General features: G+C 38.4%; 1 protein-coding gene across 3 annotated transcripts in view; it reads right to left on the reverse strand.

The window, feature by feature from the left end:
• SLC9A9 (solute carrier family 9 member A9) overlaps window positions 1-17,918 on the reverse strand; it is a 195,124-nt gene that overhangs the window by 39,269 nt on the left and 137,937 nt on the right. Inside the window, exon 15 of one of the 3 annotated variants that reach the window (XM_085587168.1) lies at window positions 1-17,750. This exon is cut by the window's left edge and continues 17,316 nt beyond it. The exons of the other annotated variants lie outside the window; for them this stretch is intronic. Within the exon in view, the coding sequence (XP_085443294.1) occupies window positions 17,738-17,750 (13 nt within the window). The 3' untranslated portion in view covers window positions 1-17,737. The remainder of the gene's footprint in view (window positions 17,751-17,918) is intronic. 3 annotated transcript variants of the gene reach the window in all.

Genomic DNA, 17,918 nt, shown 5'->3' on the forward strand with positions numbered 1-17,918 from the left:
GCCTGCTGTGTTCAGAGTCTGCTCCCCAGCAGCCAGGACTGTGGAAAGGCAATAATCCTAAATGGATCAAGCTATTGAGAAAAGCAGGAAAGCAGAGACAGCTGGCAGCACTGGAGACTTTCAGTGGAAACACAGAGAAGGGGGAGGACTGGCTGATTTCCTTCCCTGCTCCCTCTGCTCAGGTCAGCATTTTAGTCAGTCACAGATAAAACAAACATCCTGTATGAAGCTTTTCCCTGCTAGTTTTTTGCCTTTTTCTGGCTTCTGTTCCAAGCACTTTTCTCTTTTCTTATAACTCACTTTTTTAATGCATGAGTAATAGCTAATATTTTTTTTTCCCTTTGGCATTCAGAATTACATTCAAAATTTCTATGTTTAATATACTATGTTGTAACTTTGGAGTAATGTGTTTTACTGTTTTTTTTTTCTTTGTATCTAAACCCACAAATACTTTGAAAATATGTTATATGTTTGACCTTTGTGATTACTAAACCTGAAATTTGTTTTGGATGTTTTTACATCTTGCTTTTCTCTGTCAACTGAACATTGTTATGATTGAGTTAGGTTTGTGTGAGGTTTGTGTATTGCATTTCAAATATCTTGTATGATTTTGAATACATGTTGGCTTTTTGGACTAGTTATAAATTACTCTTGCTTTTAGAAACACAAGAACTGATGCCCATGCTTGATATCTGTCCAAAGAACACAGAAAACATTCAAGTTTCTACTGTTGAATCAAAACATATTTTTTAGTTGTAACCTGAAATATGTTTACTAATCTCCTGCTTTGCTGAAAGCATATTCTTCATTGAGAAAAAAATCCTTAGTGTTGTTTGACAGTTACTGAAGTACGAGTAAACACAAAGATCTATTTTATTTTTCATTCTAGCTTGGATTTACTACCAGGCATCAGATTTAATAGCAGGGACTTAAGAGCTTGTGTGTTAGGCAGCATCAAATTTTTATCTAGCATTATGCATTTATCATATAATTCCATTATATTTGAGACACATTCTGTCTCTCCTATGAGAAACCCTTAGATACTTCTACTCAGGACAGAAATTAAATTAGCACAGTGATTTTACATCTTAATTTTAAGAAGTGCTTAAAATGGAAAATAATTGCTTGATACCTCATATGTGAAGATAGTACTTATCTGTCCTCTTTTCTGAAGTTCATGAGATGTCCTTCACACCTGTCAAAGTAACAGGACTAATTCTTCTTCATATGGCAGGTATCACTGCAGGTAGTGACACACCATTGCACTGTGGTGCAAGGGCACAGTCTCCTTGAGAAACTTCAAAGAAAAAATGTCTGTCCTCAAGAAAGTCTTCTTGATCTGGTAGATAAATGTTACTAGATCAGCACTGATAATGGCATTATAACAGAAATCACAGAATATTCTGTGTGGGAAGGGACCCATCAGGATCACTGAGTCCAGCTCCTGGCCCTGCACAGGGCACCCCAGGAATCACATTCTGTGCCTGAGAACCTGGTCCAGACTTCTGAGCTCTGCCAGGCTGATGCTGTGACCAGTTCCATGGCGAGCCTGTTCCAGTGCCCAGCCACCCTCTGGGTGAAGAACCTTTCCTAATGCCCAACCTAAAACTCCCTTGAGGCAGCCTCAGGCCATTCCCCCATCCTGCTGCTGGTCAGCACAGAGCAGAGATAGAGCCTGCCCCTCCTCGTCCCCTCATGAGGAAGTCTGAACTGCAGTGAAGTGTCCCCTCAGTCTCCTCTTTTCCAGGCTGAACAAAAAAGTGACCTCAGCCGCTCTTCATGTGGCTACATATGGCTGGTTTGGTTTAGGTTGGCAGACAGTATTGGCTTCTTCACAGAAATATGGCAAATGAAAGGGCAGATGGGGAAGACATTGCTCTGGGATTCTCATTGTGGTATTAGATAAAATTCAGAGCCCCACCATGAACTTCAAGATAAGGGAAATAAATCTAGAATACAATAAAGATACCTTAAGGTCACATAAATATGTCAGCCTACTGTAAACATAGAGCTTTTGAGATGAAATCCAAAGACAGCAAAATAGAGAAAATGTCATAAAATGCAGATTAATAGGAGCAGGATATAAAGCTGTGCCAAACTTTTTAGAATTTCTTCTAAATCTAGGGATGCTAGTTAAGAACCAGGGCTTGGATCTATTTAGTTAATCTATGAAGACTCTGTGGCAAGATAAATCAGATTCTCAAAGACCAGCATTTTACATAAGCTTTGCTTTGTTCAGAAAGTTGCCAATTAGTAGTTAATATTTTATTTATTTGAATAGTGAAAGAAGGTGCATTTTACTCCCTGTCTTACTACCTGTGGTTTTTCCCAAATTAGATTACTGCAAAGAAAATAATAATCTGGTGAGAGCTGAAGTGAAAAAATGCATGGCACCTCTCAAGTAACAACAAGTGCTCATCTGCCTTTTCCAGACTAAGGCTGACATTCCAGCTGCAGAAACCAGGGAATTGTTCCCTTAGAAAACATGCACATCATTTTTCTTCCCTTACAGAGAAAGAAGAGAGAAGGAAAATGTACAGAAATCCATGGAAATGGGAAAAGTCTAACATGATTTTCAAATAGCTAATGAAATAATATTAATTTGTGGGAAATTATATATTTTTCATTAGTGTGTTTGTAGAGTACTAAAATGTACTTTGTGTTTGTGGTGAGCGGGAAAATAAGAATACACATCTTTTAATGTTGGCAAGTGTGTACACTTTGGAAAGGACAGCTGCTATTACATTTTTCTTTTCCCAGTAGGAAGTACTCTGAAGTCATCAGGCTTCCACATATAAGTAGGTCAAGAAAGACTTCCAAAATTTTTACTTTTTAGCTGCAAACAGGAAAGCATTCCTCATTTTTATGTCCAAAAGGCCATACTAAACCTGACCTTGAGCTTATGTACAGTTTTACTTGACCTTTATTTAGAATCCCTTCTGCTAGGAAATTGCCTTTTGTTGTCACTAAAAATATACTTCACTGTCACAATGAGTCAGTATTCAAAGAGAAAAGCTTTCAATCCAGTAAAGAGATGCAGTGGATGATGTCAGTGGAAATGTTTCCACCTATTCTGATACTACTAATATTTTCTTTCACCTACTTTATTATGTCAATTGCTTTGCTTAATTTTTTCCCCTTCTGTTTTTTCTCCTCTGGATTACAAAAAAACCCCAATTTTTTTCAGTGGAGCAGGATATGTGTTTGTACATATAGAAGCATTCAGTTCTGAGTTTAGGCAGTGGCAACTACATGGTGTAACTGGAATTTTTTATCACTCACATATTTATGAAAGAAATGCTATTATTTTTGCTTCTCTTCAATTGTTTAACATGTGCACAAAAACAGAATTCACAAACTTGCTTCTCAATCTGTTATTTCTTCTAAATACCATTTTTTTTTAAATTTATTTTTTTTTTAGCACAAATAGTGACCCTGCCTGCAGGCAGCAATCTTGATAGCATAAGAAATCCTCACTGGCCAGTTAACAATAGCAAAATGCAGATCTATTAAGTTAATGTATTCTCTTTTCCCAGCAGTTTAAAACACTCTAAGTATTATGTTTTTCCAGACTGTCTTCCATACCATGAAGACTTTTCCTTTCCATTGGCAAGTACTTTTATATCCACTACTTGTGGAGAGAAATATCCTTATAAAAAGTGTGAATCATCTTTGAAAGCAAAGTTGCAGGTGCAATTTGCTGTTACTGCATCTGTAGAAATGAATATCTGGTACTTTAAAGGCTCTGTACTGTGGTTTATTCAGCAGCAAAATGGGAACAGGAATATTTATATCATACATGCTTTTGAAAGAATAAATATTGTAGAGTGATTTGAGACCTGTGCTGACAGATTTTTCTTACACATGCATTAAAGGCCTTTGGTTAGAAAATTTGGCCTAAAGAGGCCCAAATCTGCATGTATTGAGAGATAAACAGCTTCCCTTGATTTCACCGGTGTTGATCATGGCCCATGGAACTTTGGCAAGTTACACAGTGAAATGCTGAGATTCTGGGCATACAAGTCAAAGGTCCTTTACCTTACAAAACTCTGTCATATGCTAAAATCTACTAGTAAGTAGAAATTTCCCTAAGTTTCTTCTCAAAAGTTCAGGGTAGTTCTAATTCAGCACTTCTTGACTATTTAGTGTATTTTGTGAAATTTGACTCCTAAAATTAGAGCTGTTTTTAAAAGGGAGAAAAAAAAATCAGAGAAGTTGGGCAATATTCTTGCTTTTTATGTCCAAGCAGTATTAACAAATTGAGACATATAGCAGCAGCATGAAAACAAACTTGCATACTGTTTTGACATGTGCATCTCATGGAAGGATTGCTAATTGGTGAAAATGCCAATCATTACAGAAAGTGATTCATGCTCAGGGGTGGATGATATCTACTGGTGCCACATGGCATAGAATCAATGCTGTGGGAACCAGCCATGACCAATATTTGAAGTATTTGAGAGATTTCAGCATTTGAAATAGGACTTCCATAGAAATAAAAAGCACAGAAAAGGGAGAGTTGGTTTTTAGGGGAACACTGTTTTTTAAGAAGAACAAGAAATTGCTGAAAGAAAAAAAAAAATCTATGTATCCATAGTTTAATGTTCTAAAAAGGAAAAGTGATGCCACTTGCCCCGCTCTAGGCTCACACAGTGGTGTTGAAGGATCACCGCAGTCACCGTGGGAATGGGGTGGTGTGAGTGGTGAGTGCCCAGCTGTTGGATGCTCCCCAAAGCCCTGCCCGGGCAGGGCGGTGCTGCTGCCTCGGGGACAGCCCCGGGCAGGGCTGCTGGGGTGCAGCGGCTGTCTGTGCTGTGCTGGGAGAGTGGAAAAGGGACTGGGTGAGCCGGAGCTCTGTTCTTCCCAGATGTTCCTCCGTGCCCTCAGCGCTGAAGATATTGCTGTGCATCTTATTAAAAAAATAAAAATCACATAGTCTTTTGCCCATCCTTGTCTCCCAGGACTGGAGACAAAGCTCACCTCGGTGTCTGCGGACCTGCCAGCTCCGTGAGGCAGGACATTGGCTTGTGTCACGCCAAAGCTCACTCTGGTTTGTCACCTATCCCCTGGCTGCAGGGATGTCCCCGGTGTCGCTGCTGGAGCCCGGCCGGGCTGCGGAGCGGGGCTGGCCACAGGCATCACATCCAGCGAGACACAGCGGGCTCTCCTGTGCCACGGATAAAGAGCAGCTGAAGTTTCATTAACGGGGCATTGTCTAATGCTTGGGAACATCATAAAATAATCCACAATTTGCCTTCTCCACTGGCTCTTAGTCACAGCCTGTTGGAGTTAGAGCTTACAATTTGCTAAGCAGTGGCCATGCTGGGGTATATTTAACTGAAGAATGAGAAACCTAGAGAGATGTGCACTTCAATTGTAAGGAACAACATTTCAGAAAAGGCTCTAAATGAAACATAAGCTAAAATGTGTCGCAGGAACCAAGTGCTGATTTTCAAATGGAGGGCAACTTGGTGCTCCTGGGGATTGGGGTGGGGAGGAAATTCAGCTATTTCAGAGTTTCACAGATTACCAAAACATAATTTTGTTAATGGAGTAGTGGGCAGAACCTTTTCTTTCTGCATCCTTTGCAGAGAGTTCTCTGCCTTGGAGATTTCTCCAAGTACTAGAAAAAATACCTCAGCTAGCTTTTCTGAATTGCAAGTTTGCTGCCTTGTAATTTTCAGGCTGGAGGAGGAGAGCTATGTTTAAATATGTGATCCTGTATTTCTCCCCTTATAGATCAGTTCAAAGTACTGCGATTTGTCCTAGTGAGGAAGAGTGGAGATAATTACACTGGTGGGAGGCTTTGTGTGTAATTATGGAAGTTGCCTTCCACAGTAAATAGAGAGGTTTTGAATAGCTCGGTTTGCAATTGTATTATATTGTATGGGGCTTAACTAATATTTATGGAAAGGGCTGTTCTTACTTTTCACATATATGCAATTCATGTCATTTAATGTATATGAAACTTAAAAAAAATGTACTACATGCATATGTACAATAAAATCTGCATGTAGGTCTTCAAAACCAGTCATGAGGCAACATTAAAATCTGAAAAATCTGAAAATGCTGTAATATGGAGAATATGAGGTAATACTGAGAATATGGATGCTTCCTATAAAGGTAACGAATCTATGAAAAGAATACCTGTTGATTTGTTGGTTTATGGAGATCTTTTAACTTAAAAGATTGGGGCTGATCAAACCCTTGTTTCTTCTTCTTCATATTTTTTTTTTGTTTGTTTGTTTGTTTGCTAGAAGACTTTACTCACCTCTTCTTTTTCCCCTTTCCTGAAATTTGTGCACTCTAGCAGCAGTCATCAAAACTGCAGGTATTAAGGCACATGGTACAGAATCACAGGAATCCAATAATCTCCTGACTTTGATAGATTGTAGCTCATGAGAATTAGTCTTGAGCATTGTTTGATAGTTACAGTTTTGCACACAGTAGCTCTAAAAAATACTCATTGCTGAGGAACTTACATCCACCCCTGCAAGCAACAAGAATTCAAATGAATGGTAATGAGAATTGTTCATGCATCAGAAGGGGGAAAGAATGCAAGAAAAGTAATTTCTCTCCTGAAGCAGCCTGTCTCCTTGACTGTCAGGAGAAGGAACGCATACCTTAGGAAATCAGTCTTCTCTTGTTAATTCCAGCTGAAATGGCTCAAAAAGGTTTCTTCCAAGTGTTTTGACAGAAAGTACAGAGAAGGATAAGAGATCTATTCCTCTGATACTTCAGCTGGAACTAACACAGGAAGGCTTTTAAAGAATATAGTGAGGGGGCTCCATAGTCAAAATGGGAGCTTACACATTATTATTCAAGTTAAAATAGAACTTCTACATCAGAAAAATTCAAAGCAAAATAAAAAGAAGGAAAACCTTGCTGGAAAATAGAAGCTTCTTAGCAAGTGGAAATAAGGACTTAGTCCACTTGTCCAGTGGCTAGAAAAAAAGGGCTCACAAAGGTTGGTGCTGAGAGCATATTTTATGAGAGGAAGTCAGGAAGGTCCTCATGCACCAAATGCAAAGCAAATAAGCATTTTAATTCAATCTGTCAAAATTAATTAGAAACAAGATTAAAAAAGCTCCTCACAATCAGATGAAGCATTAGCTTGTTAATGTTAATTCCCGTTCTGTTGTTGTGATAAATTGAGTCATAGCTATTTGCTTTGCAGCTGATCAACTGCTCTGCAGAAATTTTGAGTAGAAAATATCTGTAATGACAAGCCATGGAGAGGAAGGCAGGGAGCAGCACACCTTTTGGGAAGGGGATGGGAGAGGGTCCCCTGTGTATCTTCTGAGGAACTCCTGCCAAAGCCCTTGTGATGTATGTGAGCTTGCAGCCTGATCCCATCGCCAGCTGTGCTTACAGCTGAATTCCACAGCCAAGCTCCCTGGTCTGTTCCTGACAGGGCATGCAGGAGGCAGCAGCTCCAGCTTGGCCCACTCTCAGTGGGGTTTCAGGGGCAATTCCCTGGCACAGGGAGGCAGAGCAGGCTCGGGAGCATTTGGGCTCATCTGTGTGGAGTGGGACTACCCCTGTGTGCATGAAATCGTACCCCAAACTTCATGCATGTGTCAGATTTATCTGAGCAGCTCTGTAGGGATGTCCCTGTACACCCCACTGTCTGCAGGGCTGCTGAGCACTCTCAGAACTGCTGCTGCCCAGGCTCACTGTGGTGAGCTTTGGTCCAGGAGATGTCTTGTCATCAGACATGTCTCATATTAGGAAAATATTTTAAGTGTGTCATTACTGAAATAGGTAGCAGATTCTGTGCTGTATAAATGATAGATATGTTAATAGAGGAAGACTGAGAAAAAGCAATCCAAGGCATATTCATTTTGCAGTTGTACCATAATGGAAGTATCCATGTACTTATGCTTAATAAATAGGACCTAGTGCTTCTATGTGCAAAAGTAAAACTATCACCATAAAAACACGGCTGTTTTGTTAAATCTGTAGCAACAGAGCCTAAAGCAAAAACATAGAGAACTAGGTGTATTTATTGCTATGTAAGAAGTTAAAGTAAAAATGTAATTTTCAGCTGTACTTTGCGTGCTTGGAAAAATTGGTGAGCGTGCATAAAAGGAGCACAGTTGGCATTTTACCCTGTTAAGAATAAACCACAAGTCACCTGCATTATTAGCCACTAATCTCCTTAGGTTTCTAATCATATCCCTAGGCTGGAAAGAGATGTATCCAAGTGGTGGATGCCTTAGTATCCCTATAATTTGGAAAGGGTTGTGAAAAGATTTCATTTCTGCCTTATTTCCTAAAGTGACATGCTAAGTTAGTTGTCCTTGTACCATCCCTAACTTATTGAGACAGCAGTGAATTCAACCAAAAAATCCCTCATGCTGCCAGGTGAGTTACTGGCTATTTTTTTTTTTTTTAACATAATAGCCTAGGTGTTAAAGCAGTGATCTGTGAAGGGAAAGATCAGGATTTTTGCTTCCTCTTAGCCCAAGAGGATTTGAAACCACTGTTTCTATTTCCTAAAAATACCCTAGCAGGCATGATAGAGATCAGCCTGTGTTCAGGCTATGCTTTCTCTTTTCAGTCCTGCTGTTGAGGTTGTACTGCTGTGTGAGTGAGAATGAAAGCTGGGGAAATGACAGTAGAAAAAGATTATATTCAATGTGGACAGCATATGGATGTAAATGTGTTATATTTTAATATTATGCTTTCCTTAGATTTTAAAATATAAGGTATTGTTGAATTGACAATCAAAGATAACTAAACATAATAGTGTTTTTATATTGCCTCTTTAAATCTTATGGAACAATCTGATCCAGAGTTGTTTTATCTGCATTTTCATGGATCACTAACAAACAGCATTTTCTGCATCACACAAAGTGCAAGTCTCCAGTTTAGCTGGGAGGACCAAGCCCTAGTGACCAATTGCTGTCTTAATTCACTGCTGGTCCCATTGATGCTTGCCATGATACAAAATATCAATAGCAATTTAACTGTGTCATAGAAGCCTGTACATATGTTTTTTTTTACTACTGAGTTTTAACTAAATGGGAATGAACATCATATGCAGCCATTTGTACAGCAAGTGTAACCATCTTTTATGCATTTGAAACTTTTGGATGCCTGCAGTACATGAAAAGCACTCTATGGGTACTTGCATTATTGCATATTTCATTATAATGTAACTCTGTATTAGATATTCTATTTATGCAGAATCCAAAAATAGTTCATGCTGTGTAGCAATGCAAATTTTGGTGAATAATCCACAAAGAATTTCAAAGCCTTAACCATTTGTGACATACACTATTCTGTATCTTTAATGAGGACTCAACCTTTGAACAAATTATTCTGATCTTTTTATGAGTAAAAACCATTTCTGTGCCTCCCCATTAAAGAATAGTCTATCACTTCTTATCTTAATGATATCAGAAATATTAGGGGTTACTGTTACTGCTCAAAATTCCTCAAACTGGTTTTAGATCAGTAGTAGAAGTGTAAATCAGGTTTCTGCACTTCCCCCCAGAGAAGGGGGACAGCATCAGCACGGCCGAGGCTGTGCAGGGCAGGCAATAGCTGGGGACAAATCCACTTTCCTCACACTTCACCACAAAGAACCCAGCTTTAAACCCAGGTAGAATGAAGGGAATATCTCACAGTGTGGGGAAACAGCAGATGTGAGTAGGAATGCCTTTTTTTACCTGGAGTATGTAAGGCTGAAGGGACTGAAGGCAAAGCTGTGCAGTGCAAGGTCCCAGTGAGCGCTGCCAGCCCGGCTGCTGGGCTCCACTGCGTTCTGGAGCTGGCACGGCAGCTGCCACCACAGCCCTTAGTGGAACAAGCAGCAAAATGAAACAAGGGGGGAACTTCCTCTTGAACTATTAAGTGATGTTGTAAAGCTGGGGCTTTCTACTGTTTGAAATAGATAGCACTGAGCAGAAATTTGCCTACTAAGTATATAATAAATAACATTTTACTGAATCAGTTCAGAAAAGCACCAGCTTGCTTTAAGCAAATTGAATAAAAGATTCCTTATAAACTCCTAATGAGCAAATAGCAAAGCACTCCAAGTCCATCAGCACTAGGAATTTAAAATTTGAATGAGATTTTACTATTCATAGTACAACTGTGTTCAGTATATAATTACACAAAAGAACAAAATAAAAAAATCTGTAGAATTGCCTGCCTAAATAAGACATCCTTTGCTATATTTTAAAATAAGTATTTAAGAGATTAAAACATTGTTCTTTGGAAATATTAATACAGGTTTAAAAAAAATGAAGATTAATCAGATCAAAATACTTATTCCATTCCTTCATGCATTTAAGCATGCATTTCAAGAAACTTGTATTATAGTGTAAGAAGAAAGACAGCCTTTGTCTTGGGATTTTGCATCCTCTGGCAGTAGTTAAAGTGAGCTAGTCAGATGTGGAAATCTGCTGCAATACCTCATGCAAACTTGTAGTCAGCCCTGTATCGGTGTATTCATTCCTCTAATCTGTCCTTTCCACCTTTCCTTGGCATCCCCTTGAGAAGAGCTGAATTAAGAACTGGTACTAAGATTGGTTGATTCACAGTCTCTCAGAATGCAGGATGATGTTCATGTTCCAGTGAATCATGTGCCTATTTCAATATCAGAAATAGAAAATGGCTCTTGAGTTTCTCTGCTGCCAGAAATTGCTTCATTTTGAATTGCTGATTGCCAGAGTGTCCTTAAAAATAGAGGCAAAAATTATTTTTTCCTCTCACATTTGCACATTTGCCTCAGCCTTATTGGTGATGCTGTGTTAGGGTGCTAAAGTAGTTTAACTAAACTTAAAACTATCATAGCCAACACAAACTAAGGGGACCAATGGTGCTTTTTCTAGAGCAACCACCTAAAATGGGGAGGATGCCAATAATACAGACCAGTCTCCAAAATAAGAATTGTATGGAAGGTCTTGTTCACACCTACTCAAAGGCACTGGAACATATAATTGACTCTACAAGGAGTTTGCATCTAGCTATTAACTTTCTGTAAAAGAGTTCAATTTGACAATATTTTCTGATAGAAGATCATTAATGTGCTCTTTGCCATTCCTGCTTGATAAAATTAATCATCCTGATTCCTTTAGTCTCCCAGCTTTTACCGGAATACCACTGTAATTTAACATTAATAACAGCCCCTTACTAGGAAGTATTACCAATTTCTTGCCTAGGTGATGTTATAATTAGCAGTATCTTGCTGTGACAATTGCTGCTGTGAAAAAAGTGCCATTTATAGATGGTATTACAGATGCAGATGTGCTGCATGCACATCCAGGCATTCCAATGTACATTAAGTGTCTGGAAACAAAACAGTGGAAGACACACATGCAGAAGAACACTTTAAAACACTTTAGATGTACTGCAAAGTAACTTTTTGCATATACAAAGGTGTAAATGAAATAATAAGAGACTTGAAGGAGAATTTTAAGTTATGTTTGATTAAATCTGTGCTATAAGCTTCTGGTACTCTATCATACTTGGGTCTCTTGGGTGCTATTAAGTATTGTCAGTCAACAAACTATAATTTCATGCTTGAGTGGACTTGATACAAGCCTAGGCTTCTGCTTCTTTGTACAGCCAGCCTTTGGTTTGCTGTAATAATAAAGTGAGAAGGGGAGGGAAATAAAGAATTGTCACACAGAATGATAATACTTATCAGTAAAATCAGAGACTATGATGGTGTAAGATATAATTTGTTCAGGTCAATAAACTGTGAGTCCATTCACTTCACTAAGCTTTAACTCAACTCCTTCAAGTTTTGTATTTTCACTTGACAGGTACTATAACAGGCAGCTATGCAGGTAGAAGTAAGCTGCAGAACTGGAAGGTGTTCTTTGGGTTTTTTCTGTTTTTGTTTGTTTAGGTTTTTTGGAGTGGTTTTGTACTGGAAAGACCAAAGTGTATTTCCCATATGAACAATTTTATTTTTAAATTATAAAACCCTATATGGGATGATGTTTGTGATTTCTACCTATTGCAGGTTCTAGTAGTTTTAATATATTACATGAAAGAATGTTATATAGTTGCATAAAGAGCCAAGTACTTACATTGGGCCACCTAGAATCTGTGAGAAGTCTCTGTATTCAGGTTAGGTCCTTCTTATCAGAAATTCAGAGACCAGCACACACAAAAGGTATGTCATGTGAGCCAGGATGTTAAACAGAAAAGCTGGTCATTCTAAGCAATTGTCCACAATGAACTCTAGGCCAGGTTCTGCTTTTGATGCTGTGCAAAATTTTATAAAAATCAATGAGCATTTGATGCAAAGAACAGAAAACCTGGTCCAGCATCTCGGATAGATGACAAGGATTTGGTAACAGCTTCCAGAAAACATTCCCTGCTCCTCAGACTGCAAGGATAATGGCATGTTCTCCTCCACTTGTCTCATCCCCACATTGCTTAACCATTATTTTGAACATTGATTTTTTTAAAAAATGCCATAAAGTTTCTCCCATGTGACTATTTCTTCCTTTAAAGGCAAAAGGAATGCATAGTACTTAGAAGGCTTTAAAGAAATCAAGAAGTTTGATACAATGACTTTGTTACCAGTGTAGTAGCACCTTTAGCAACAAAAAAATCCTATTCCAGAATGACTTAGTGTTTGTATTATTTGATGTAACTTTAAGAGTTAAGATTACACTGTGAAAAAGGATCTTATTTTTCTATAGTTTCCCCTTGTCTGTTCCTGTTCTCCCTAATTTAATTTTTTTTGTTTTAAACATATAAACAGGCCTTTCTGCAATGTACTGAATGTCAGGATGAAAGATCTAAATAGTAAAAATTCAAGCTTTATTTCCTTTTGATTATATTTTGTGGAAACAAAATACCTGAAGCTCCCTTTTTCCAGGATTGTGGTGAAGCAGGAGTGGGCTTAAAGATTTGCATTTTTTTATAAAAATATCAAGAAATGATCATGAAGAATCTTTGTGTGTCTCCATGCAATGTAACTGTGAAAAGGATCATATGTCAAATAGTGTAAGACCAAAGATTTTTCATTTAATACTTTGTACTTAATTTTGTATTCATACTTATTATTTAAGTCATGCTTAGTAATTGTTCATTGTAAAAAAAAAAAAATTGGATATGAATGAGACTTTCAAAGAATTGACATAAGTGAAACTTTACAAATGAAAATTATTTTACTTGCTTATTCAGTGTGGAATTGTTTCAGAATTATTTATCTAGGTTTCTTTCTGTGAATGGAGGACAAATTGAGGTCACTTATTATTCTGGTTAATTATTAGCCATGTTTATTTATTAGGTTAATTTGCAGAGTTTAAACAATCCTGTGTCCTTGAAAGGGTCAGGAAATAGCACCAAATCAGCTATACTGATTATCTGTGCTGCAGAAAGAACAATGAGCTTTTCTAGATCATTTTCTTGAAAATATATTTTGGGAAGGAGCTTTGAATCAAGTCCAGGCAATTGTTTCTAATGATAAAATCCCTTCTGGGCCCCTCCAAGTGCTGTTTAAGTTTGCACTCTTGGAGGAAGCCTTATGATACAATCAGCTGCTTTTGTTGTGCTCATATTATGAGGTCCACTATAACTCGTTTACTGTGGTTTTTGCTTTCCTCTCAGCTTTTATGATCTGCTTTTAACAGCTGCAAAGCTGATTCTTGGGCTCTCTTGGTATTTCTGTGTTATGCTGGCTGCCTTTCCTGCTAGCCCATTCTGCTGTGGTATTTGGCTTGACTTGAGCTCTGTTATCTAATGCTGCTTTGGCTCATGATTGGACTGAATTGTCTCTCAGATAAGATTCTTTTCTGTTTGAAAACTGTCTAGCAAAATTAATTTCTGGGCCAAAACTAGGACCCTATGTGCTATTTTGCTGTTTCCACTGAAGTGCTAAAAGAAGAATAAATCAGAATATTCGTAATTAAGAAACTTTTAGTTCTCCAGCAGGTAAAAGAAAACAGAATGCATGTGCATGCTTTCAGGCACTTCCTTGCCTTTTCCTTCCAAAGATGTCTGTCTCTGATATGAGAGTGACAAGCCAGCCCAGAAGGAAAATTCAACTGAAAAGACCACAAAATGCTGAGTTTGTCTTTGATTGTCAGTTCACCCTAGAATGCACTTTTGCTTTTAGTAGGTTTTCCATTTTCTCCCAGGCACAGAATAGTACTTATCTTGCTCAATAGTCAGCCATTATGTCTGTTTTATCCACATACAAAGCACAGGAGAAATAAAATGATAGGTGCCCCGATAAGGAGGATAAACTTTTGAAGTCTACGAATAATGCAATTCCTTTTGGCTGATGGATTTCAGGCAAGTGCAAAGGACGTAAACAGCTTTTTTTTTTTTTTTTTTTTTTTTTTTAAACAGCCTGAAAGGCATGAATTTCAAGATGGACAACTGCAGTTTAAGCAGAAACAATTTAAGGAGTTACTTTCTGGAGAATTGTCTCACTCTGTCCCAGACACCTGCTTCTATTCAGTGTAACAGTGTTAGTTCCTCAGGTTGAAAATAAATCTGTAGAGAAGGAGAAAGCTCTCCTCCCTCTGCTTTCCAGGTATCAGTGTGTGTGAGCAGCTCAAAAAGCAGAGCTTAGTGCAAAGTTAGAAGCTGCATTGTCCGTGGGTAGCTTGGAGCAGTAGCAGGGCTACAGCAGCCCCGTCGTGGCAATGCTCTGGGAGCATCCCAGGCAGCTGACAGTAACTATTTTGTTCTCATTGCAAGCTTCAGGTACTATCAAAGTACCTGTCCCACAACACAATGTGGGCTGCTTCTTATCAAGATGGTGAACATTCCTATCCAGAAATGTCTTAGTGCATGCATTGCACTCTCCTTTTCTCATCTTTAATTTCCATTATTTTTGCATTGTTTTTGTGCAGCAATCCTAAGTCCTTCCTCCTCTTATCACTATACAGCATAAGAAGTTGGGTGAAAATTGCAGTTATCTTTCAGATGGAAGATAACAAGAGCAACAATGCCCTCACACGAGGAAGCAAGAATTAGATGGATTCTGGGAGGGAATGACTCCTTAGTGGATGAAGAGACTTGTATAGAATTATATGAAGCCAGAAATGATTGCAGAGTTTAGTCTAGAGTAGCTGGAAAACCAGGTGAATGTTGCTTGCAAGATGCTTTTATTACAGTAATTTCCCTTCATTTTTAGAATTGTAGCTGGAATTCCAGGCCAATGTAGAGGAGGAATTCCAGCTCTAGTCAGGTACACAATGTCTCAGGACTTTGCAGGCAAAAGGAGGATATTTGTCTAGGGTAAGCAAGTAGAGAGGCTGAGACTGAGCAGAGTTAAAAACAAATAGCACTTAGCCGGGGGCAAAGTTAGAACTTTTTTGGGGATGCTGTGGAATGGGAAAATTTTGCTCACAATTTGCCTGAGTTCTGCTCATATACACAGAGGCTCTTGCCCTCGCAGGATGAAATTTCCACATACTCATTCATTTGTTAGCTAAACTAGCCTACATCTGCTTTGGAAAAACACAACAGTTTAAAGATGTATATATAATGCTGTATTGTAAATCTGGTGTCTCTTTCTCCTGATAAATTACTGAAAAACCTTTGTTTATTCCCTTGCTTTCCCACTAGGTTTCACGAGTACATTATGTCTTCAAATGGTGTAATGCACTGTAGGCTGTAAAAATAAAACTTGACTCACTGGAAGTTGACCCCTGTCAGATGCAACTTTTATTTTGCATTTTACTTGTTTAAATTATTGAGATGGAAATCCAATAGGATAACTATACCTGCTTAAATGATCTAGTCTTAATTTTTATTATTTCAATATTATAATTTCTTAGCCTAGATTTTAGAGAATGATATATTTTTCCTAGGTGTCAATAACTGATTAAAAAAAACTTTTACTGAAAGAATACAATCCTCATTGAACCAATGTGGCTGGATTGGGCTCCTGATGTTTCTTTCAGAATAAAAATAAAATGTGACTCTCAAACAGAATTGCAGGGATTTTTTGCAGTTCTAGCCTAGCATGGTGTGTTGCCATTGCCTAAGATCACTGAACTAATTGGGAATCATTCATAATGACAGCAAGGAATAGCACAAGTTTTTGATTTCCTTAGTGATTTTTCCTCCCTCTTGCTTTCCTCCTGTGAAATAAATATAGGCATAAGAGATATTATTGCCAGAAGAGTGAGTAGATTTGTGCTAATGCCTAAGAGCAAATGTCAAACTATAGAAATGTCACAGTCTTGTGTGCTTTCGAAGTCCATGAACAGATTTGTAGGCACAGAGTTTGTGGTGATTGGGGTGGGGCTGTGGGAGCTCATCCTCAGTGGGCTCAGCTGTGAGCAGCAGGTGAGCAGCACTGACACAATGAGCCATGGAGTGCCCAGGGGCACTGAGCAACCCCCAAAGGGAGCAGAGGGCTCACAGGGGCACTGCAGCAACATGAGGGGATGAAAGGCTGGGCTAAAGAACAAGGGCAGATGCCTGCATTGCAGCCTGCTGAGGTGACCTGATGTTACTCTGCATGGGCAGATGCCTGAAGCCATCTGAAGTGGTAAGGTGTTACTGTGTATGGAGAATGCTTAAAGCCTTCTGAAACTGTGTGGTGCTACTCTGTGTATCGTGGCTGTCTCAGCTGTGACACAGGTTTGCTGTATCTTTTCTTTGAAAAGTTTATCATAATCCTCTCTGCAATCTTGTACTGGGGACAAGTACTGTGATATGTGGCATTTTCTTCTTCTAAATCTAGCAGCATGGCTTTACAACATTAGGCAGAGAAAGGTACAAGAAAGTTTGGGTGGATAATTTTTCTTCCCTTGAAAATGATGTCTTTTAGAAATAGTTATACCAAAGAAAAGCTTAGAGCTGTGAGTCATAGCATTAGTGGGTTGAACTATCATTCCATGCAGGAATATGGGCATACACTTTCAGGATTAGTGAAATGTAGATGTATTATTTGTAATAAATATATATTTTAGGGTAATGGCACAGCTATAATCTCTGAATATCTGAATTCTAATGAAAGATTATGGCTTGACTTGTAGTGAGACTGACATAAATAAATGTCTTCTTTAAAAACTTCCATTTTTAAAAATCACTTAAATATTTTTTTGAAATGCAAAGGATGTAGAAACCAGAATTTTTAGAATAAAGCAACAGGCACCCATATTCAAGATATTTTCCATACAGATAATCTCTGAGAAGTGTTGCTTCTGGTGCTTTCTGCAGACTTTTCATTTTGTATGTACTGCTGTTTGAATTTTTCACATTGATGGCTCTTTCCCTCTTCTGCCTCTGTCCCTTGTTTTCTATCTCTGCCCTTGTTCTCTTTTATGTCTTTAATTCATGCTTCTGTCCTCCTCCTGCCTTCCACATTTTTGGCTTGCTCTTTTTTTTTTTTTTTTTATCTTCAGAGGAAAAATTCCCCTTTCCCTCACCCTGTTCATCTGTTCCTTCTGACTTATAGTTTCTAGGCTATACCACCACAGGCTATTTCTTCTGAAAAAGGGGTGGTTAAAGCCAGTCAAATTGGTACTCAACATTAACATTTAAACATATTTTCGCACTTCATATAACATTTGCCTACTATTTCTATGTATTCTTGAAGAATTATCCAAGGGAGAAATTCTAATGCTAAGTGCTTTTTGGTCTTTAAAACTGCTCGAGTAGATGAATTAAGGAAAAAACATCCCTTTTTAACCAAAAAGGTGTTTTTCCATCAAAACTCTCTTTGAAGGATAGCTTCAGTTGAACTCTCCAAGGAATCTGTAGTCCCAGAGAATTACATTTTATCAGCTGAAATATTTCATTCTAATTTGCTGCAGCTGGTATCAGGAAAAACACATATGCAGCCTGAACATAAATTTCTGCTCAGGAGTGCAGGGTGACTGGCCAATAGGTGTGCTGCTGGATAATGGAGACAGCATTGGCAGGGCTTTGCCTGCTCAGCTGCTGAGCCAGGATGTACAGAAATCAGCAGGTGGGCT

Source organism: Lonchura striata, chromosome 9 (genome assembly GCF_050655825.1).
Source record: "Lonchura striata isolate lonStrDom1 chromosome 9, ASM5065582v1, whole genome shotgun sequence".
NCBI classification, from domain to species: domain Eukaryota; kingdom Metazoa; phylum Chordata; class Aves; order Passeriformes; family Estrildidae; genus Lonchura; species Lonchura striata.